At 41.5% G+C, this 23,390-nt stretch overlaps 1 protein-coding gene across 4 annotated transcripts in view; it reads right to left on the bottom strand.

Moving 5' to 3' along the window:
• Positions 1–2,024: 2,024 nt before the first annotated feature.
• The window catches only part of ip6k1 (inositol hexakisphosphate kinase 1), a 67,892-nt gene continuing 46,526 nt past the window's right edge, over positions 2,025–23,390 (bottom strand). For 3 of the 4 annotated variants that reach the window (XM_068314952.1, XM_068314954.1, XM_068314953.1), the window contains 4 exons: positions 9,888–10,069; positions 8,396–8,571; positions 7,896–8,129; positions 4,195–7,307 (listed from right to left, as the gene is read on the bottom strand). In XM_068314952.1, the coding sequence (XP_068171053.1) occupies positions 6,828–7,307; positions 7,896–8,129; positions 8,396–8,571; positions 9,888–10,069 (1,072 nt within the window). In that variant the 3' untranslated portion in view covers positions 4,195–6,827. Of the gene's footprint in view, positions 2,947–4,194; positions 7,308–7,895; positions 8,130–8,395; positions 8,572–9,887; positions 10,070–23,390 lie in introns of those variants that run through there. The other variant, XM_068314956.1, reaches the window with a different exon arrangement.

Below are 23,390 nucleotides of genomic sequence, written 5' to 3'. Positions count from 1 at the left end.
ACTACATCTTGTGTAGACAGTGTAATCTGAAGGAGATCAGTGACTGGAAGCTGAAAAAAGATGAGTGTTGCCTGACTTTTAGGAAGGAGTTAAGACAGGCTCTAGGTGGTCAAGAGGTGCTTCCAGATGACTGGACAACAACAGCTAATGTGATCAGGGAGACAGGTAGGAGAGTACTTGGTGTGTCATCTGGAAGGAAAGTAGATAAGGAGACTTGGTGGTGGAATGACGAGGTACAGGAGCATATGCAGAGAAAGAGGTTAGCAAAGAAGAAGTGGGACACTGAGAGGACTGAGAAGAGTAGACAGGAGTACAGGGAGATGCAACGTAAGGTGAAAGTAGAGGTAGCAAAGGCCAAACAAGGGGCTTATGATGACTTGTATGCTAGGTTAGACAGCAAGGAGGGAGAGACTGATCTATACAGGTTGGCAAGAGACAGAGACAGAGATGAGAAAGACATGCAGCAGGTTAGGTTGATTAAGGATAGGGATGGAAGTCTATCGACAGGTGCCAGTAGTTTGATGGGAAGATGGAAAGAGTACTTTGAATAGTTGATGAATGAGGAAAATGAGAGAGAACAAAGACTAGAAGAGGTGGCTATTGTGGACCAGGAAGTAGCAAGATTAGTCAGTATGAAATGAGGAGGGTGTTGAAGAGAATGAAGAGTAGAAAGGCAGTCGGTCCTGATGGAGGTATTGAAGTGTCTAGGAGAGTTTCTGACTGGGTTGTTCAATAGGATCTTAGATAGTGAGATAATGCCTGAGGAGAAGTGTGCTGGTGTCCATTTTTAAGAACAAGGGATATGTGCAGAGTTGTGGCAACTACAGAGGAATAAAGCAGAAGAGCCATACAATGACGTTATGGGAAAGAGTAGTTGAAGCTAGACTAAAGTCAGAAGTGAGGATTTGTGAGCAGCAGTACTACAGATGCAGTATTTGCTTTGAGGATATCCGGGTTCTCCGGCTTCCTCCAACCTCCAAAAGCATGCGCTTCAGGTTGATTGGTTGGTCGCAAATTGCCCGTAAGAGTTAGTGCGTGTGCGTGGTTGTCTGTCTTTGTGTGTGGCTCCACGGTGCACTGGCATTGTGCCTGGAGTATCCCCAGCGTCATGCCCTATGCCAGCTGGGATAGGCTCCAGGTCCCCGTGACCCGCTACGGCGGATAAAGCGGCAGAAAATGAATGAACGAATGTTGATAGAGAAGTACAGAAAAGGCCAGAGGGAGCTGCATTGGGTTTTTGTAGATCTGGAGAAAGCTTACGACAGGGTGCCCAGAGAGGAACTGTAGTATTGCATGTGAAAGTCTGGAGAGAAGTATGTTAGGGTGGTGCAGGACATGTATGAGGACTGTAAGACAGTGGTGAGGTGTACTGTCGGTGTGACAGAGGAGTTCAAGGTGGAGGTGGGACTGCATCAGGGATCAGCTCTGAGCCCCTTCTTGTTTGCAATGGTGATGGACAGGCTTGGCAGACGAGGTTAGACAGGAACCTCCATGGGCTATGATGTTTGCAGATGACATTGCCATCTGTAGTGAGAGCAGAGAATAGGTGGAGGAGAAGCGTGAGAGGTTTGAGGTTTGTCCTGGAAAGGGGAGGAATGAAAGTTAGCTGCAGTAAGACAGATTATGTGTGTGAATGAGAGGGACCCAAGTTTAAGAGTGAGATTACAGGGAGAACAGATGAGCAAGGTGGATAATTTTAAGTACATAGCGTCAACAGTCCAGAGCAATGAAGAGTGTGGAAAAGAGGTGAAGAAGCGTGTACAGGCAGAATGGAACGGTTGGAAAAAAATGTCAGGTGTGATGTGTGATAGAAGAGTTTCAGCTAAAATGAAAGGAAAGGTGTACAATACTGTGGTGAGACCAGCGATGTAGTTTGGTCTAGAGACAGTGTCACTGAATAAAAGACAGAAGACAGAGCTGGAGGTAGTAGAGATGAAGATGCTGAGGTTCTCTTTGGGAGTGACCAGGATGGATAGGATCAGGAATGAGTACATCAGAGGCACAGCACATGTTCGAGGTTTTGGAGATAAATTCAGAGAGGCCAGACTGAGATGGTTTGGACATGTCCACAGGAGAGATAGTGAATATATTGGTAGAAGGATGCTGAGTTTTGAACTGCCAGGCAGGAGGTCTAGATGAAGACCAAAGAGAAGGTTTATGGATGTAGTGAAAGATCAATCAAGTTTCAATCAAGTTTTATTTATATAGCGCTTAACCGTGACAGCAGACATTTCAAAGCGCTTTAACAGACAGAGAAACCCAACTGAACCCTCCAGAGCAAGCATAAGCGACAGTGGCGGGGAAAAACTCCCTCCATGAGGAAGAAACTCCGGGCAGGACCCAGACTCTTTTGGGCGGCCATCCGCCTCGACCGGTTGGGTGGAAAAGAAATCAAAGGAAGACAAGAACAGCATCAGAGAGAGAGAGACAGAGAGAGAGAGACAGAGAGAGAGTGACAGAGAGAGAGTGACAGATAGGCCAGATAGAGGCAGAATCAATATGGTTAAGGTTGCTAAAGTCAAGGCACAATTACAGCTGTGTGGATGACTGTATGGCGGCACGGAGGAAGAAAGGAAGCAGGACCCCAGCCGATGGATAGTTGAGGGGTGGTACTGGTGGGCTTGGAGGATAAGGTGCACAGCACATGGAGAGATGGGGGTGATACTGGTGGGCTCGGAGGTGCAGGTCCACAGAGGAAGGTCCACGGCGGCTGGGCGGATGAGGGGTGGAAAAGTAAGATGACACCAAGGAAAACAGGCAGCAGGACCCCAGTCGATGGTTAGGTGGGGGGTGATACTGGTGGATGGGAGGTGCAGGTCCACAGCAGATGGTCCACAGCGGATGGGTGGATGAGGGGTGGAAAGATGACATGAAGGTAGTTGGTGTGAGAGAAGAGGATGCAGAAGACAGCGTTAGATGGGGGCAACTGATTCGCTGTGATGACCCCTGAAGGGAGAAGCCGAAAGGAAAAGAAGAATAAGAATTATAAAGAATTCAGGTCCTAGATTAATGAGCAAAAGACTGCATTTTTGATTTAATGGTTAAAATGGTGGCAGTCTGCCTGGCCAGTGTGGTAAGTGTGCCAGTTTGTCTACTCAGAAGTAAACATACTGACAGAATAACATTTGTTGCTAACCATCATAAAATGTATTTTGGAAGATAGTCAAAATGTTAGAATACTGTATTAACATAGTACCAATTTTAAAGTAAGATATTTCGTCCCACTGCAGAAAGAAATCATTAATGACACTCAGGAGAAAGCAGACCTCCCTAACTTCAGTCAGGCCCCTGTAACCACCATTTCTAGTCTTAAAATCTGACTCCTATCAAGTTTTAATTCAGAGGCAGTTTTTGGTATTGGCAATAATACTGTGTTAACTATATTAGCCTAGTATCAAAATCGGCAACAAATACATAAGGAGCATTCATGATTAAATGTTTATTTTCCATGCAGCGCATCCTGGAGGGAATGATACCACATGACTACTCTGTGGTACGATATTTGGTGCTTTGAGTTTAACTTCCGCGACTATATTAATGAATCATGTTTTTTGCACTGATGAACTCATTAAATCTGCTCCCAAATGCAGCTTGCATATCAACTGGGGTTGAGCCGGGTACTCATTTCAGACAAGTACCCAGTATGGATAAAGCATTTTTGACGAGTGCAAGCATGATACGAGTAGAACTTGTCAATATTCATACTCGTGCAGAGGGAAATTCTTCATAACTGACTGTTGTTATGCTCTGTTATTGGCCAGTCACACACAGCACCTGCCCATCCCTACAGAGACACATTACTGCAGCCAGAGCTGTCGTTACCCTATTGTCACACAAACACAGACATTGTCTGATCTCTCTGTGCGTGGCTTCATTGTAGCTCACATGGCTTTCCTTAGGTTTTCTTCAGCTTGCCTCTATTTTGGTCTATATAAGGTTACTTGGTGAACTTGTTTCTTGTTTTGTTTTGTTGCACGTATGCGGTGCATTTGATCAGAGCTGAAAACTGTTCGTGTTGCATTGGTCACTGTCCACTCCAGTCGGTTTTTCTTCTTAATCTGCTTGCCCTTAGTTTGACACTTTCTCACTCCAGCTCAAATTACTAATTTATACACTGCATAGATATTTGCACTGTTACATAGCGCACGCACACGCACACAAAACTCCCGCCTGGAGCCCTGACGCTGTCCCTTATGCTTGCTCTGGAGGGTTCTGTCGAGTTCCTCTGTCTGTGAAAGTGCTTTAAAATGTATATGATTAAATGCTTTATGAGTAAAAGCTGACTGATTTAATAAGACACACATTGTTTGACACTCTGTTGAAACTGACCCAAACAGGATCTCAGTGTGCTTCTAACCAGATCATTTAATGTGAAATGAAATAAATCAAAAATAAAAAGAGCATGTCTATATCAGTCTGAAATACATACACCTGTTTAACAGAAGTTCTCACCTGACCAGCATTTCTACAGGACACCAAAGGGTTTGGTTCAGTGAGCTGGCTGATGTCTGACTGTGCTGCAATTACTTGATTAAATAAACACCATGTAGTTTATTCTACAGCAAATAAAACTGACTTGAGTTAGATCAAATAATCGTATGTGATCCTCTTACATCATGCCTTTGATGTAACCTAAAGCTCCAATAAATAAAATACATAAATAAATCACTTCCATAAACCAAAAATAAAATATTCACAATTCTTTTATTTCAGCTCCTGAGTTCCTATTGTCGACCTGCAGGGGGCAGTGCTGCATAAGAACCAGCCTTCGGAAGTCATTGTAGGATGCCTATATGATGAAATCTGATTGGCTCATACTGTTTTATCATGACCAATCAGATGCGCTAATTGGTGATGTCTTCAAAAACTGCATCAAATGATGTTACTTCTGCTTACGCAACTGGAGTGTTTAATTTTTCTAGTGTCATACACGAGATCTTTAAAAAATTTGTAGGAATCAATCATTTCAAATTCATCACGTCACATAATTCTGTTATCGTAGTTCATGATTCCACTTAAAATCAAATCCAAATCCTGTCTGAAATATATTTTTTCTTCTTCAACATTGAAATGTACCTAAATATACATGTACAATATAAATGTGTGTGTGTGTGTGTGTGTGTGTATGCATATAGACAGACAGACAGACACACACACACACACACACACACACACACACGGAGATATTTTTTGCTTTTTGAAATTCTTGTTTTCCTATTGCCAACAAAATGCATGATAAGACTCAAATCAACAGTGAGTACACCTCTCAGAGCATCCCCTGTGGTTCACAGTTTCAGTGCCTTCTGTTCATCCTGATTTTCTTCTAAACCTGACCAAACCATTGCACACAGGTTCCATTCCACAGCTTGCTCTAGAGTTTTGTTTTTGTTACTATATTGCATGTTTGTTTGTTTTCCTGAGCACTTTTTATTAATGCTTTAGAGATCAAAACTCATTACTGATGTCAATAATAGGAAACACAAAACACCAGCTACTCACTGCTTTGATATTTACAGTGTCTGGTCATCTTTCTCTAAATTACTGTATGTACCTGTCTATTAATTACCCTTAAAATAGGTATAGATATAAATAGAACTTTAATATTCCAAAAACATAAATAAAATTAAAACTCCACTTCTTACAGAAGAGAAATTCAAAATGGAATTATGGCTTTTTTCATGGATCCTTTTCAGCAGTGGATTGACATTATATATATTGCGTTTGTAGGACTAAGTTAAAAAACACAGACTGCGTATGACCACAGTGTTGATGGAACATGTTACCAAGACACTGCTGAAGTTTGTGTTATGTTGTTGCGTGATTCTAGAGGAGGCAGATTTGAACTTCTAGATATACACGCATTACAGTAAAATCAATTTGTTGATTTGTGTCATTTCATGAGATTTGTTGAGAACTATCACAATCTCAAAAGAGCAAGCAGGGAATGTGACAATAACATTTGAGTACTAACATTTTTTGGACTAGGTCCCAAAACAGCCTTTCAATATTTCGCATTTTATCTTTAACCTATGAATGAAGGAGAAAGGGAGCAATGATTAACTTCCTTAATTAGTGTCTGGGTATTCAGAAGAATGTTCTGTCCTGTTGATGTCAAACATCTTCACTCACAACTGTTCCTTGAATGTGTGTGTGTGTGTGTGTGTGTGTGTGTGTGTGTGTGTGTGTGTGTGTGTGTGTGTGTGTGTGTGTGCGTGTGCTTGTGTGTGCTTGTGTGTGCGTATGTCTCTATCTTAGTGAGGACCAATATTACTTTTGGACCAGAGTGAGGACATTCTGAATGATCTTGGTCTTCCAGTTCTCCAATTCTCTTGTTACTTTTTATGCTGTTTGAGCTTCACCATGCTGAGTGCAGAATGGTTCATACTAGATGGCTGTGTTTCATGTCCTCAATACTGGATGAAGAGGGATTGCGATGCTGTCATGCACAGTGAAACTCAAACATCCAATTTCAGACAGTGTGTGGAAAAGAAATAAATGGAGATGACTGATATTGATGTGGTGGTTGAGGTGTGGGTTTAAGGGTAAGGAATGCATTATGGTTTCTAGAAAAGTAAAACTGTGTTGAGAAGACCCTGAGACAGACAAATTTAATGTAGAAGTTGAAGCAAATGTCGACTCCCCTGTCTCACCTCCTGGGTTTTGCTAAGGTAACTACTCAACTGCATCCAGGGGTTTGCTGCAAAGACCAATGTCCCATATTTACAGCCGAACCATCTTAGTTGTTGACAACACAGCTGTACAGCTTGCATCTATTGTATGACCAGAACCAGTGCATATAAAGTTAAGTGTGAATGTGTTTGTTGGAGCTACGACAGGTTGTCATCTCGCAGGCTCTCTAGGATGTTGACCAGGCTCTCCAGTCCAAATACGTATCCCCGGTCTGGCCCATCGTGCACTGCTGTGTCGCCACGGAATCCCTTGAAGGTGGCGTGGGCAAAGTCGATCATACGCACGTCCACAAGGGGTGGCCGTTGAGTGTGGGGGGAGGAGGGAGGAGGGAAGGAGATTAAGTTGGGAGCGTGGGAGGAGGGCTCCCCATGGGGGTGAAGTGAGGAAAGATGTGGGAGAAAGGAATGGCAGTCTGACTTAACAGATGGGGTTAGCATGGGAGCCTGAAGGGAGGGTCCCTGAGAGGACAAAGACCCTGGGTCTGAGTTGTGGATCAAGTTCATTTCACAGTGACCACCTGGGGCTGGATGAGTGTGGGTCTCTGCTGGGACCACAAGAGTCTTCTGTTGTGTGAGTCCATGCTGCCCCGAGCTGAGGACTGAAGGGCCCTCAGGTTCCTGCAGACGGAAGCGAACTATCAGTACAAGCCAACAAACACCAACCCTCACCTTCTGCTAGGAAGTCATCTGGTCAGTTACCTGGTCACTGCTTGTTTTGGTTTGTTGAATATTACACACAAAACTACTGGAATGGTATCGAGAGATAAGGTGGAGCAATGACACAAGGGTGAAGACAGATAGGTATTTTTGTTTCTGCTGAGTTTTTGATTTGAGCTGCTTTTCTTGCTGACAAACCAGCTGGAAGAACAACAGACAACACCACACAGCATTGTGGATCACACACTTATCACACTGTCTACTAGATGTGGAATGGGAATCGAAATAAAACCTGGGTATATATGCCTATTGTGAATTGTATTAAAATTTTATGAGTTGTCTCCTGATCAACATTACAAGTTGCATGAAAATCTGTCTTGTAGACCCTGCAAACGTCAAACACTTCTGGAGAAAACCCAAGTTGATGTTTTCCAGAAAGGACTGCCATGACCCTGACCTTTCAGCTCACCATTTATTGTGTACAACAATAATGACTGAATGACTATTTCTACTCACTTTTTGGATGTGGGTGTTTTAAGCCAGGCTCACCTGTCCCTCATATATAATGAGCAGTGAAGAGGAATAGAAGCGATAGGAAGCCTGCCTCTCCAGTACAGCCTTCAGGCTGCGCAGCTTATTCAGAATTGGTTCAAAGAGGTCCTGCCTCAGCCCTGTGCCGTTATGCATGAATTGGTACAGGGCCTGGTGGAATCCATCAATCGACAAGCCACGGCCATAGTACTTGTTCCTGCAAAGGTAGTGACCAGTATTCAGCTGGTACACCTGCAGGGATAGACGTTCTTTCATTAGCAATTTACAAAGATCATCTGGTTTAAGGCATTCTGCAATACACTATATAAAATTTGTGTGTTATTTTAGTTTCTAAAAATGGAAATCTTAACTGCTGGATTTCAGTGCTTGAGAATTTAATATTGACAAACAATACTAATGTTAGTTCATACTCCATAATGATACTGATAGTTCTAAAAATAAACCAGACAGCATTACATCTCCATCATTCAGGACAGCTGCAGTGGTGTTTGCTGTACCTGCATGCCACACAGTCTGACTCCCAACGTTGCTGAAGTGCTTTGCTCACATTTCTTCATCTGCCGGGCCGCCTTCTCTTCAGAGGCATCATCTCCATGCTGCCTGGTGCCCATTTTCAGGTCCAGGATGCAAGGGTAAGAGAAATGGTGAACCACGTTCTCCAACAGCAGAAACTCTGGTTAAAATGCTGCAGTTAAGGAGCACAAATGGCTGAGGAAGATTCTTTTGTTACATTCTTGAATCAAAGTTATTTTTAACTTGGCTTTTATGCAAATAAATTGTACAAATAGTCTGGGTAACATATAAGTATGAAGCTGAAGTGCTGAGGTAAATATATTTGTCTGAAGTTCATTATTCCACTTTTTTTCTATCAGCATGTTAAAATAGCAGCAACAATCTACACGTATACATTTTACATTTGCATTTCAATCCGTGTTTGGAGGAATTTACTGTTGAAACACATATTTTCCAGTAGCAAACAATGAGTATTTGTAAACACGCAGAGGTAGGATGAGCAGACAATCCCTGTCTATGACACCTTTAATTCATTAAACTATACCAGCTAGATGGTAACTTTGATAGCACAGCTTTGATCACCAAATATTGGGTTTCAATTATTGCCCAACCACAATTGGTGTTGTTGATTGTACATTATGCAGCTAAAAAATGTAGTTCTGGGCCTTCAGTAACAGAAAATCAATTTTAAAAAAAGAGCCGTAATTTTTGAATGAAAGGAACTAATTCTTATCCGGGTTACTTTTTACACATACTCACATATATCTGTATCTACCTGTGAATGTTGGTTGTAATTCTTGATTATAGTTCATTACTTCATTTCATTTTCATTAACTTTTTAATTGTAACATATTATTTATTTCCATTGCATTCATTCTGGATTCTTTTAACTAATGTCTGTGTGTAACTGCTGCACTAATACTACTGTTCCAAAGGAAATTCCTGTGAAAGATTAAGTCTATCTGTCAATCGACCTGTCTATTTAGATGTAACATGAACCTGTTTCAAATAAACATTTTCTGCCAGGAAGCAACATAAAAGTTCAAAGAAAAATTAGATTTGATGCAGTGGTCCATCCACTAAAATATGCAGCACATCCTTAGTTTTAAAAGGAGGATGCTGTTAATTCAATAATCTGAATGTTTCTTGTAAGAGACCTTCCTGACAGATACCAGTGGATGTGCAGTAACTAAATACAGTTGTCCTTGGAAGTTGCTGTGGTTTTGTAAAAAAATTTTGATTTCCAGACAGCAGCACTAAACTGTCTCTGAAGATGATAAAAATACAACTCAAGACCCGGCAGATACTACACTCCTCAGAGGCTCACTGACATTTACATTCTGGAGCATTTACAGCAGCCACCTGTGTGCAATATTGAATATTTATCATGATTCTTTTAGAGCTGTAATAAAATATATTGTAACAGCCAGATATTAGGTTTTGGTAAATGACTTGAGTCTAGCTGAAGAAGGATACTGAAGAGCTTGCGGTCTTTGGATTCGGACCTCATGCGGCTGAGCTGTTGTTTGTGGCAGCGTAGGCTCCAGGGGTTGTAGCTGATCTTCTCTGAACTCAAACCACTGTTCCAGTCCAGCATCTGGAAGGGAACATCTGAAGGGATCTTTGGGTCAAGCCTTGGACTCTTTAGCTCTGCAAGACTATAGGGAAAGGGATATTAGTGCTGTAAAGATGATCCCATCTGTAAAAAATTGTTGCATTTGCAGTGGGTTTAGAGGTTTGCAAATTTCATGGAAATGTGACCCTGTAACCGTCCCTACGAAAATACTAGCCAATGTAATGAAGCTGTCTACAAAAAACACGTTTTTAAGTGTTACTTTACAATCACTGAATTCCAGTGCTCAAGAGAGGTTTTGGGTCTTCCTGTCATCTTGCTCTTAGATACAGTATGTGTAGATATACTGTATACATGGAGACCCATGGAGGCCTCTGGGGCAAAGCATTTCCAGTTAGTACCATATGATTGAAGTTTTTCCACTGACTTTTGGTCAAACTGTCCCAACCTACAGTGATGATTATAATAGCAGTGTGTTTAAAAAAGGAGAGCAAATCTCAAAATTCTTCAAATAAATAAATGCATTAGAGTTAATGCACACAAATGTATTGGGCACACTGCACATGCTATTTCAAAGCAAGAAAAGTGTAAAAAGTAACTGAATTTGGATTTTACAATAAGTCAAGAAATATGCTTTGACATCTTTATTTAAATACTCAAAAATGTACTGTATAAACTAAGAAATGCTTGAAGGTTAACTTTCCTGAGTATCATAAACTAACATTTAGTTGCGTAACCATGGTTTCTGATATCTGCTTCACATCTGTAGTGCATGGAGTCGATCAAATTCTGACAGCCCAGGATACATGAACATTTTTTTATGACAGCCCACAAGTTTTCTATGGGATTTAGGTCCCGGGATTGTGTTGGCCACACCATTTCTTGAATTTTGTTTGTCTGGAACCATGATTTTGCTCACTTGCTGGTGTATTTTGGGTCTTTGTCTTTTTGAAACACCCATTTCAAGGGCAATTCCTCTTCAGCATACAGCCACGTTCAGATTACAGTTCATCCAGCGGTTTCTGACCGCACCAGCAGATCTGACGTGGAGAGAGGTGGCCAGCTGCATATTCAAACGTGTGAGTAACTTGGACCTGGATGCTGCACTGTTTTTAATGGACTCTAAGTTTCTAAAGTTAAATGGTTTGCCTCCGTTTTATCATGGTGTTTTTAAGTCATGGGCCCTATTTAAAAGCAGCCCAGGAAAAAGCTCTGACTCTCTGTTCTGGTTACTGAAGGAACCACTAGTGCATGGAGCCAGGCTGGATGTCTGCAGTGGAGCCACACCTGGGCTGTCTGCAGCGCTTTGCAGAACCGGGACCATGACCCTCCAGCAGCTGGTGGACAACGCCGGGCCGGCGTTGGCGGATGCCCAGGCTGTGAGCTCCCTGCTGAACATCCAGTCCACCAGGGTGGCTCAGAGGGTGCTACAACTGTGGACGTAAAGACTCTCCGGGAAGGAGAGAAGCCTCCTCCTGGACTATAGTACAGCGACTGTGCTGGACAGCAAAGATCCTTTCCCTGAGGTACACATCAGTCTCCTGTTTGGAGAACTGGAGGGTCCTCTCCTCGGAGATGAACGACAAATCAGCCTGCACACGGCCAACAAAAAATACTGTACAAACAATGTGTAAAAGTAATCAACAAGAAAAACCTGTGTGACAGAGCACCTACTACCTGGGCCAACAGGATGACGGGAAATGGACCTGACCCACAGTGTAGACTTCTGTACAAACCTCCCCTCAAGAAAAAAACAGACGACCTCCAGTGGAGGATTTTACATGGTGCCATCGGTTCCAATGCTTTTATCTCTGTTTTTACCCCTGCAGTGTCCAGCCAGTGTCCCTTCTGTCCCCTTCGTGAAACAAGTCTTTCATGCTTTCAGTGAGTGTGGGAGACTTGCAGTGCTCTTCACTCTTCTAACGAATGTTTTTAATTTGTTCAGTGAACATTTTAGTAACAGGAAATTCATCTACGGTGCTGGGTACAATAAATCGAATCAGAGAAAGTGGCAGCTTTTAAATTTTATCTCTGGAGAGGGAAAACTTGCAATTTATGTGACCAGGAAGAGGAGAATTGAAAACAATACTGTTCAAGAAGCAGCTACTGTTTTTTGCTGTAACATCAGATGTCGCTTAAAACTAGAATTGGGTTTCTATAAAATGACAAAAGACTTAAATAACTTTAGGAACATCTGGTGTTACAAAAATGTCCTATGCACTTTAGTTGATCACCACCTCACTTTTGCAAACTTCCTGTTATAATGCACTAATATTTATATTGTATTTCCTTTTGTTTATTGGTGTTTAGTGTTTTTGAAGTTTCATCTAATGAAAAATTGTAAAATGTTCTAAATGTTCTGAATGTGATTGAAGTGTTTTTGCAAAAAATCTTTTTCTTCTTCTGAAGCACTTTAGTGCTTTCATCTAATGTAAAATTGTAAAATGTCTGAATGTGATTAAAGTGTTTTTGAAAAAAAAAAATCTTTCTTTCTTTCTCGTGTTTGCTTCTTTCTTTTACAGTTGTCTGATGTTTCATTACTATACAATTATATATACAAATGACATTATGAAATAACATAGTACGTGGATACAGTGGCAGAAAATGGATGAATAGTATGTTGACAAAAGGTAGTTTTCTAGCGTCTTGGAACGGATTAAGACCGTTTACATTATTTGTATTTGTAATGGGAAAAATGTATTTGGAATTCGAACAAATCGGTATTCGAACAGACTTCTGAACGAATTGTGGTCGGAAACCAAGGTTTGCCTGTAACTGCATACAGTATCTCTGACTTCTGAGTGCAAGTGAAGCAACAAAAGAGGACAGAAAAGTGTCTGCGAGTAAGCCAGTCACACTCACAGGGCCCGTTACACAAAGCAAGTTTAGTGGAAAACCTGGGTAAGTTAACCCTCAAATCAGGGAAAACCAGGGTTTCCGGTTTCAGAAAGGGAGGTAACTTAACCCAGAGTCAGAGGAGTAACCCTAACCTGTTTCATGAAGCGAGGTAAACTGAACCTCTGGGTTTGTTGCCGTAGAAACAGACTCTCTGAAGCTAAACTGGTTGGAGCAGGTTTTAATTTTTAATGAAAAAAAAAATTATTTACTGATTTGATCCCCTAAGAGAAATTAAGAAAGCACACTATAGTTAGTGGATGAAATGCATTCATTCCTACATATTAGTTTGTACAGGCTCCTGTAGAACACACACACACACACACACACACACATACAAGGGTGTCTGTAGGCATGCAGGGGGAGGTAGAGTGGCGGGCAGCTCCTTCATGGTGCGGCCGAAATGAGCAATTTGTGAAAGGGGTGCGGCGCCTTGCTCAAGGGCGCCTTGGCAGTGCTCCGGAGACACCTCCCACTGTCAGCTCACACTCTGGGTGTTTTTGGGCGGCGGGAATCGAACCGCCATTCTTGAATCATAGGATGACCCGCTCTACCACGCGCTCTACGACTGAGTCATTGCCGCCCCTTAATTCCACAAACCCAGGGTGTCCTCTGTCTCCGACCCCTTTCACAGCTGCTCGTGCAATTCAATTTCCTGGTTCTTTCGGACAAAGAGTTTTACCGAATGTCGGTTTTATAAATAACTTCGTATTTTATAGGCAAACATGGCTTGTCCATTTGACAAGGATCCCATAAATGGAGTTTCAGCATTAATTCACAGAGAATGAAATATTTTTGTATCACGTTCAGACGTCCCGTCATATCCAGACAGTTCTCTTTATGATCGGCATCGGTTCACGACCTGATCCATCCTCACATCTATAGCTGCGCTGCGTTCAGTTTTTATTTTTTATTTGCAAACGGTAGTTTTTCTATACAATGGGAGATGCTCAGTGCCCCTTCACCTTGCAACTTTTACCCCAGTTTTTCTATTTTACTGGAAATAAACCTGCCAGAATCATCAAGGAGGAGCTCCACAGGATTACAGGTGAATGATGTAGAAATCTGATAAATTCATTGGAAATGATATTCTCTTAATAACATTGTGCTGCAACTTCAGAATTTGATGAGTAACTTTAATTTATTTTAGGATTTCTCAATGTAAGTGGCTGCACAGATGGTACACACAATCCCATCAAGGTGCATATAGACTGACCCATGTTTAAAGGGACAGTAAACTCATTTTTAAGTGACATATATGCTGTTCATCATATGAAAAATAGAAGAAAACAATTTTTTTTTTAATTCTGGCATCTTTGGTCAGAAAACCTTAAAATCTGCGCTGCAGCAGTGGTCACCTGGGGGTCATACGTCATTGGCGACATACTTCACTTTATCAATCAGGGCAGCCATTAGAACACAATATGATCAATAAAGCCATAAACCCGGTAAAGAACATGGTTACCTGTGAGGTGAACTGTTGTTCTAACACAACAGGACATAAACACAAAGACAAGGACCTATCCTTCTGCAGAATACCTTCTGTGAAGCTAGGAAGGAAATGGACAGCAAGGATAAACAGGGTCAAAATTACCAAAGATCCGAGAATCTGTCATGAGCACCTAGATGATTTCCAGAGATATAAAGGTAAGATCATTTTCGGACAACCCATAGTATTTATTCAGAATTCCCAAGGTCTAGTGGATAATTAAATCATGTCTGGAGCTACTGGAAGTATTGAAAATCTGTTTTTATGACCAGATTATCACGCGATTATGGCACTCACGAAAAGTAAACGATATCAAAAGTGATAGACAGGTCATTTTACTGAGAAGATCTGTGAAACTGAAATAAAACATACAAAAACAGCATGTCAGGCCCTGATCCTTACACATTAGTAAATACAAGATATATAGAGTTGTTATTAATTCCACACAGTCCAACAGTAACGAATGGCGGTTAGCTCAATGCTAACATAATATGGAAAATCCCTTTGACAGGCTAGCGCTTTAGCATCGGTAGCGTGATTAACTTTTCCATACACACAATAAACCAAAATGGGACGTTATCATTGATTGGATATCTCTGTCAGAATATGATTCAGATGAAGCCACCTGGGATGAGATGTCCAGACTCTCATCCTCCACATGCATAGGGTGATTATTATCCGGGATAATTACCCCCCCCTCCAGGTGGGTTCACAGGGAACTTGTCCTCAGTATCTGATGAAGATGACATGATTTTAGGCCATATCCTGATAAATAATAGTGAAAATGACGGCTCGTTACCTTGTTGCTTGCTTTATATGCATTGATGTGGATTCACCGTGATGTCTACGATTGCGATTGACCTCCGCTGTCATGGTGCACTCCATAACTGACAATAAATTTCGTTTATCTAAGTCCCTATTGCTCATAAAAACATAAAAATGCCACCAAGCCTTTTTTTAACTTATGTACTTCAAATACAGACCTGGTTCATTTTGACTATTTAAAATAGTTAAAAACTGCATCACAGATAAACTAACATTTGTCCAGATAATGTGTGATGCTTCAAACTACATTTTTAATGTGGAGGTTTGGGTCTCTTCCTGAAACTTGGATATATATTAATGCTTCAGCGGAGGCTAAATATAACTCTGTATTCCACCAAAATGATAACCAATGGGAAGAGAATAATTTAACATAAAATATGAGACCACTTTTGTTTTATTCAGTCTCTTGTTAATTTCTTTTTCTTTTTATCAATTAATAACTCCTGTGTGTATCATGTGACTAAAACACAGAAAATGATACTTGGAAAGTCGTAAAGCGGTTATAAGCAGTACAATGTCACAGCTATTGATGTGAGAACTAAAGAAGTTTTGACTATTACTGTATCAAGGAAACCATGCAAAAGAACTAGATGTCAGCTCTTGTTTTCAGTTTCTATAAAATATAGGTTTACCCAATGGTATGAATATTCTTCTCCTCAACGTGCATATGCCAATTTACTGTTTTATTTGCATAACATTAAAACATTTAAATAGATTTCCTTATTTAACAGAACTTGATGAGAGCACATTTATGTGAGTGACAAGAGTGTTATGTTGGCGATAAAACAACTGAAAAGTCAAACGTGTGGTGGTTTATATTTAATAAATGTTTAATAATGTTTAATAAAATAATCATGTGATAAAATAATATAACTAAATAATAGTTATGTGGAAGGCCTAACACTTTTGAAGGAGACGTGACCAATGATTTGATCTGTCTTACATAACGTGTAAAAAGATGGCCTATTAAGGAAAAATATTCGATAACACTTGCCGGTCAGTAACCGCCCATTGACACACAGCAGAGTATCTTGGTTTATAAATAAATGACGGAACACTTGGGAGAGTGTTCAGTGTTCAGTTCAACATGTGGGCCACGTAATATTAGTATTTGTTAAAAAAAATTTTGCTTGTATCATCGATGATAATGTTGGATTTCTTCTCAACCAATGCATTTGAATTGACAAATAAACATTTTTAAACAGAATGAGAGGATGACATACCTTTGCCTTGGCAGAAGGGCAGACGCACAAGTGGATTCAGCACTAAAGTTAAATGGAGTGTTCGGAAGGCTGAGGCATTAGGTGGAGACCGATGAAGAAGAACAGGAAGAAGAATATGAAGCAACAAAAAGCTATGAAGGGGCAGATGAAGAAGAGACATCGGACTATATGATATTGGGGTATTCTGAACTCCCTCCGCCAACAACCAGGCAAGCAGGAGTAGGTCAAGGGGCAAGATCAAAATAAGTCATGGGGCCTCGTATGGGAAAGATTATTCTCAGGCACCACGATGAAATAGGAGGTTTGAACCTCCAAGTATTCCAGAACACATGTCAACGCCAAGACCAAGAACTTCCTTACCATTTAGTGGTAAAGAAATTGTGAAGGAATAGGACAACTGAATGGTGAAATCACATTTGTGATGTGTGGACCATCTGTTACAACAGCAGTGCAGGAGGGAGAGTACGCCCTGCTCGCCTAAGGATAAAATCTGCAATATGTTCCCTAGGCTACAATGGACTTGGAAGGGTTAATACAAAGACTTCCCTGCATCCATGAGGGAGCAGGAAAATGGATTTCTGCTTTTGAAGAGGAAACAATTGCTACAATCTTGGCAATGGGAGATCCTAAAGCCATGTGGGGACAAACAGTGGGAATAAATGACATGGAAGAAATTCTAAGAGGTGCTGGACTTGAGCAGTATGTGGGAACTCAAGTACATGATGGAGACATTTTCAACAGATATCTCAATGTGCTGTGGACAACATTGAGACAGCAATATCTTGCCAGAATCCGACCTGACAACATCATAATTTCTTCAACCAAAGACACTGAAAGCCCTCAGGCCTATGTGCACAACACTTAAAAAGAGTGGATCAGACAAACTGGTGCATGACCAGATCAAGACATTTTCCACAATATTGCTCTTAGGAAGATAATTGCTGATGGATTACCAACATCGGCTCAGAGCAGACTGAATGATGCTGTGGGACTGTATACAATGCCCTTTTATTTCTTTTCCACCCAACCGGTCAAGGCGGATGGCCGCCCAAAAGAGTGTGAGTCCTGCCCAGAGTTTCTTCCTCATCAAGGGAGTTTTTCCCCGCCACTGTCGCTTATGCTTGCTCTGGAGGGTCCAGTTGGGATTCTCTGTCTGTTAAAGTGCTTTGAAATGTCTGTTGCCATGATTAAGCGCTATATAAATAAAACTTGATTGATTGATTTAATCAGTTTACAGATCATGTGGTGGATGCTGTGACAAAGACAAGAGCTAAGATCCTTCACCAAAACCAGGCTGGTGAAGAAGCTGTGAGAAAACTGACGCAGCAGCAGCTTATTGAAGGACAGAAGAAGATACGAGCTGTCATGGCACCAGCTGCCCCACCACCAAGTGCTTCAGTATCTGCAGCTCCCCATATGATATATGTGCAGCCTCCAAGCTGGGTAACTCTTGCAATGAGACAAGGTAGATGAACAACAGGAGGATGAGTGGACAATCCCAAGAGGGGATGCACTGTCACTTGCTCTCATGGCCTATAGATCAAGTGCTCATAGGGACCTGAAAATAACACTGCATGAAGTTTTAACCAGCCGGTCAATGCCTTCTCCGATAAAACTGCTCAGCTGACCTCTTGATATTTTGACAAAGTCGTATTTCAGACAACTAACATCCACAGGAGCATCTCTGCTTGAGTTATCTCATAGCAGACAAAAGTTGAACAAGAGGAGGAACCAAATTCAGTGACACTGGGAGACTTGGTGTATATAAAGGTGTTCAGAAGGAAGTGGAACATCCCCCGATGTGAGGGTCCATATGAGGTGGTAAGAGCCACATCCACTGCAGTGTAGGTCAAAGGATCCCCTACGTGGTATCACTTAAACATTGTGCAAAAGCCCCACTTGAAAACCTCATTGACAAGGATGATGGCCAGGGGAAGGATTCCCTGGAAGGGGGGAATTCCCCTCCTTCTCCTCCTGGCTATAATGGTGATAATAATACAACAGAGTTTCCAGTCATTCAATTCCAGTAATGATGTTGATAATTCAGAGAGCAGAATTAGAAGGGAGATAAGGATTGCTCCTGGATGACCTTGGGTAAGATAAATAGATTGCAATGGATGAGGAGTAGCATTTTCATAAGGCGTGGTCTGTAGAAATGTCAAAGATACCATGAACAAATACAACATCTAACATCACAGATCATGTGGTGGATGCTGTGACAAAGACAAGAGCTAAGATCCCTCACCAAAAGCAGACTGGTGTATGTATTCATAATCTTTGGGGTTTGGGGTTTTTGCCTTTATCTCTTCTGCGCATGCGCGAGCAGGCTGCAGTTTCCTCTGCTCAGAGCGAGTTTGTTTGCATAATTTTACTGTCTTGTACCTCCTCCACCGCATACTCTCCTACCTGGACGCCGGGGGCTGTGCCGTCAGAGTGCTCTTCTTCGACTTTTCGAGTGCCTTCAACACCATCCAGCCCCAGCTCCTGCAGGATAAACTGACCTCCATGGCTGTGGACCCCTACCTTGTGAGCTGGATTACGGACTACCTAACAGACAGACCCCAGTACGTCCGTATGGGGGACTGTTTGTCTTCTATGGTGACCAGCAGCACGGGGGCGCCACAGGGGACCGTTCTATCCCCCATTCTCTTCACCCTCTACACATCAGACTTCAAGCACAACTCGGATACATGCCACATACAGAAGTACTCTGATGACACCGCGATAGTGGCATGTATCCGGGAGGGTGATGAGGGGGGGTACAGGGCATTGGTGGCTGACTTCGTGGAGTGGTGCCAACAGAACCAGCTCCAGCTCAACGTCTCCAAGACAAAGGAGATGGTTCTGGATTTCTGGCGGGCACCTCCCTCTCCACAGCCGGTGATCATCAAAGGCAGTGAGGTGGAGGTGGTAGAAAACTATAAGTACCTGGGACTGCAGCTAGACAGCAGACTGGACTGGTCACTCAACTCGAACTGTGTGTACAAGAAGGGGCAGAGCAGGATGTACTTCCTAAGGAGGCTGGCCTCCTTCAACATCTGTCCTAAGCTCCTTTTCATGTTCTATCAGTCCGTAGTCTCCAGTGTGCTGTCATACACCATTGTGTGTTAGGGGGGGGGCAGGAAAAGAGATATGGACCGTCTGAACAGACTCATCCGGAGAGCGGGCTCAGTGGTCGGGCTGAGCCTGGACTCTGTGGATATGCTTCTGGAGAGCAGGACCATGTCTAAAATTAAGGCTATCATGAACAACACCAGGCACCCCCTACACACCACCTTCTCCCAGCAGAGAAGCACCTCCAGCGACAGACTGCTGTCACATAGCGCCTCCACAGAGAGGCTGAGGTCCTCCTTCGTGCCCCGTGCTATCAGGGGGTACAATGACTCTCTCAGGAGGAGCGGGGGGGAGGTGGCGAGGTCAGCACGGGGTTGAAAATGGATTTAATTTTATACTGTTATATATATATATATATATATATATATAATTTATTTATTTTTTATACTGTTTTATATTTTAATTCAATTTTATACTGTTTAGATTTTATTTTATACTGTTTATATTTTAATACTGTAATATTTTTAAATTTTATACTGTTTATATTTTAGTATATAAGTCCTGTTAGTGCTGCATGTGTCTGTCTGTTAGTGTAATGTATGTCTTGTGGTATGTCCTGTGATGTCAGTGTTTCCTTTTCTCCTGGTGTTTATCCAGTATTATTTGTTATGTAATGCCTGAGCAGTGGATATATGCAATTTCCTCCGGGATTAATAAAGTATCTATCTATCTATCTATCTATCTATCTATCTATCTATCTATCTATCTATCTATCTGCAGTGAAGAATAGTGAGACAGTAGCCATAAATAAGCGCCACCTTTGTTGAAAATTGTTGTGTTTTATTAAATTTCCCAGTTTGGGTCCAAGGCTTAAAAGCCATGGAAGGGGGGAATGTGGTGGTTTATTTTTAATAAAAGTTTTTAATGAAATAATCATGTGATAAAATACAATTAAATAATAGTTATGTGGAAGGCCTAACACTTATGAATTTGAGGACGTGACCAGTAATTTGATCTGTCTGACATAACGTAAAAAGATGGCCTCTTAAAATATTTGGGAACACGTCGGTCAGTAACCTCCATTGACACACAGCAGAGTATCTTGGTTTATAAACAAATGAGGGAACACTCGGGAGAGAGCCATGTAATATTAGTTAAGTATCTGTGAATTTTTTTTTGCTTTTGTCATCGATGATAATGTTGGATTTCTTCTCAACCTATGCATTTGAATTGATAAGTAAATATTTTATACTTATTTAATTTGTCCTGTCTTAAGGAAACCTCAAATTCTACTTCAAATGTCCACTTAACATTTACAGTACAATGTCAAACATAATGAGGAGGATCCCTAATGAGATGGTGCAGAAGTCTGACCTGTGTGAACAATGCTTTTATCCTTCGTTCTCACTCGCAGGGAAGGAACCGGAGATTGTGTTGGAGGAGGACCGATACCAGTTGCATCTGGTGGGGCTTACCTCCATGTATAACCTTGGTTCAGGAACCAAACGGTTTGAAAGGGGTTGGACCTTGTTCTTTTCCGGAGTTGCGTCAGGCATGAGGCACAAGGCAGGGATACTGACAAGCAATGTTCCCTCTAATTTTTCATGCATCTGGGCATACACACAAGCTTTCTGAGTGCACTGAGGACCACTGTGAGTAACATCAGATGTGCACGCTGTGGCCACGCAAAGTATCATACTTGTTCAGAACCTTGGGTCATAGTAAGTTACACGGTTACTAACAGAATCAAATTCCGGCAGCAATTTTCATCTTTTTATTTTCAATATGAGTGATTTGGCCCACTTGAAAAGAAAAAGACAAACATCTTGTTCTGCACGAGATGTGTAGTATTATATGTGAGGGTCCTGTTTTTGCAAGTGAGGTCCAGTTGTGGCCTGGCTTAGGGTCCTCTTCTAGAAGAAATGACACATATACACCTTTCAGACTAGCAATTTGTTGAATTAAAACATTCACATTTGTCACAATGACGTGTGCTGCTGCTTGTGATACAGAATAAATTCCTGTACCTCTGGGTCTTTAAAATATCTCATTACTTTTTTTATTGGCGTTTCAACTGTACTACCCATTAATTATCTAGAAGTAACAGTATCTAATGATTAATATCCATAATTTTAAAATATTAATGTCATTAGTATACCTGTATGCACAAATCGACTTACATTTTACCTTATTTTTCATGTGATTGTAAACTTTGTCCATGTTGATGGCTTTGTCTGCCTCTTGCTTTGAACTTTGTCATAAATGAAAGAATCTCACCCAGTTTCACTGCGTGTTCATCTGCTTGCATATACTCCGACAGCTATTCCGTCTTAAAGTAACTGCATTTTTTTAACTTTGGCTTGGTGAGTGGATGTGACGCTGCCCCTTCGTTTCCAGTCGTTCCTGAGCTAACCTGCACAGCGCTTATAGCAGGGCGCACATGCAGCACTGTCAATGCTTTGATTGGCTGCGTAACATCAGTGAATCTTATCGTATCATTGGCTGGACACCTGTCACTCACTGAGTTACAATGCAAAATGGTACAGAAACAAAATTATTGATCTAATTAATTAAATTAGGTCTAATATTAAATATTGCTTAATACGTTTATATCAAATCTATTTTGTGGGCTGCATAAATTTTGTTTAAATTTTGTTGTACACTGAGAATGTGTGAGCAGTGCCCAATTGCACACTCGCACAAATTAGAGAGAACACTGCCCACAAGCTCCCAGCTGAGTGCCGCTGTGTTGTTGAGTGCAGTGTAAGGTTGTGTGTGTGTGTGTGTGTGTGTGTGTGTGTGTGTGTGTGTGTGTGTGTGTGTGTGTGTGTGTGTGTGTGTGTGTGAGTGGTGGTGGGGTCTAACTGTTGTTTGTGCGTGTGCCCCAAATAACAGAGCTTGATGTATTTGGCCTTCTTGGAAAACCTAAATGGGGTCGTAAATGGGAACTCTGCAGGGGACTCCATTGTTCTCAGACTTCAATGCACACGTTGCCATTGACAAAGACACCTAGAAGGGTGTGACTGAGAGGAATGGCGTCCCTGATCTAAACCCGAGAGGCGTTATGTTGTTGGACTTCTGTGCTAGTCACAGATTGTTCATAACTAACACCATGTTCGAAGGATGCTCATCAGTGCACTGTTGCAACATAGAGGGAGCTATGCTGAGAGGCAAAGCTCTCCATCTACCATTTGATCTTTGTTTCCACGCTCAAATACGGTGATGACCAAAAGAACAAAATTGAGGATATAAGCGGCCAAAATGGGTTTTCTGAATCAGGTAGCTGGTGGCTTCCTTAGAGATAGAATAAGAAACACTGATATTCGCGAGAGGATCAAAATAGAGTCGCTGCTCCTTTGCGCAAAAAGGAGTCAGTTGAGGTGGTTTGGGTATCTGGTGCGAGTGCCACCAGGGCACATCCCCAGGGAGGTGTACCTGGCACGTTCAGCAGAGAGAAGACCTCAGGGTAGATCCGTGTCCACCATATATGATAATAAAAGTCTCTGACAGTCATTGAAGTAATGTTGGATAGAAAAATACAGAGGATTGTTGAGATATTTGGTGATTATCATCAAAGATAACATACAGTATTTTGCCACACCACTATATAGTGGTGTATAGTTTACCACACCGCTATATAGTGGTGTGGTAAATGGGATTCAAACAAAATTTGAGATGCCTGAAATTTTTGTTTGAATCCCATTAAAAAAAATTCAAACCTGTTTTATCCGGTGACCCATGTTTTCTCATTGCTCGTTACGAATGGAGTAAACGCAGAGCAAAATTTTCCACAATGTGCCATGTATGGAGTATAATTTTATGTGACCAATATAGCATCTGCTTCTTAAATTCATTTGTTAATTTGTTGTTATAAGTCAATATCTACATGAAAATGTCATTACTACTGATCCTTAACTCCA

The sequence above is a fragment of the Antennarius striatus genome, chromosome 5 (assembly GCF_040054535.1).
Source record: "Antennarius striatus isolate MH-2024 chromosome 5, ASM4005453v1, whole genome shotgun sequence".
Taxonomy (NCBI): domain Eukaryota; kingdom Metazoa; phylum Chordata; class Actinopteri; order Lophiiformes; family Antennariidae; genus Antennarius; species Antennarius striatus.
The sequence above is the reverse complement of the archived record's forward strand: the minus strand, read 5'-3'. Positions and strand labels throughout refer to the sequence as shown.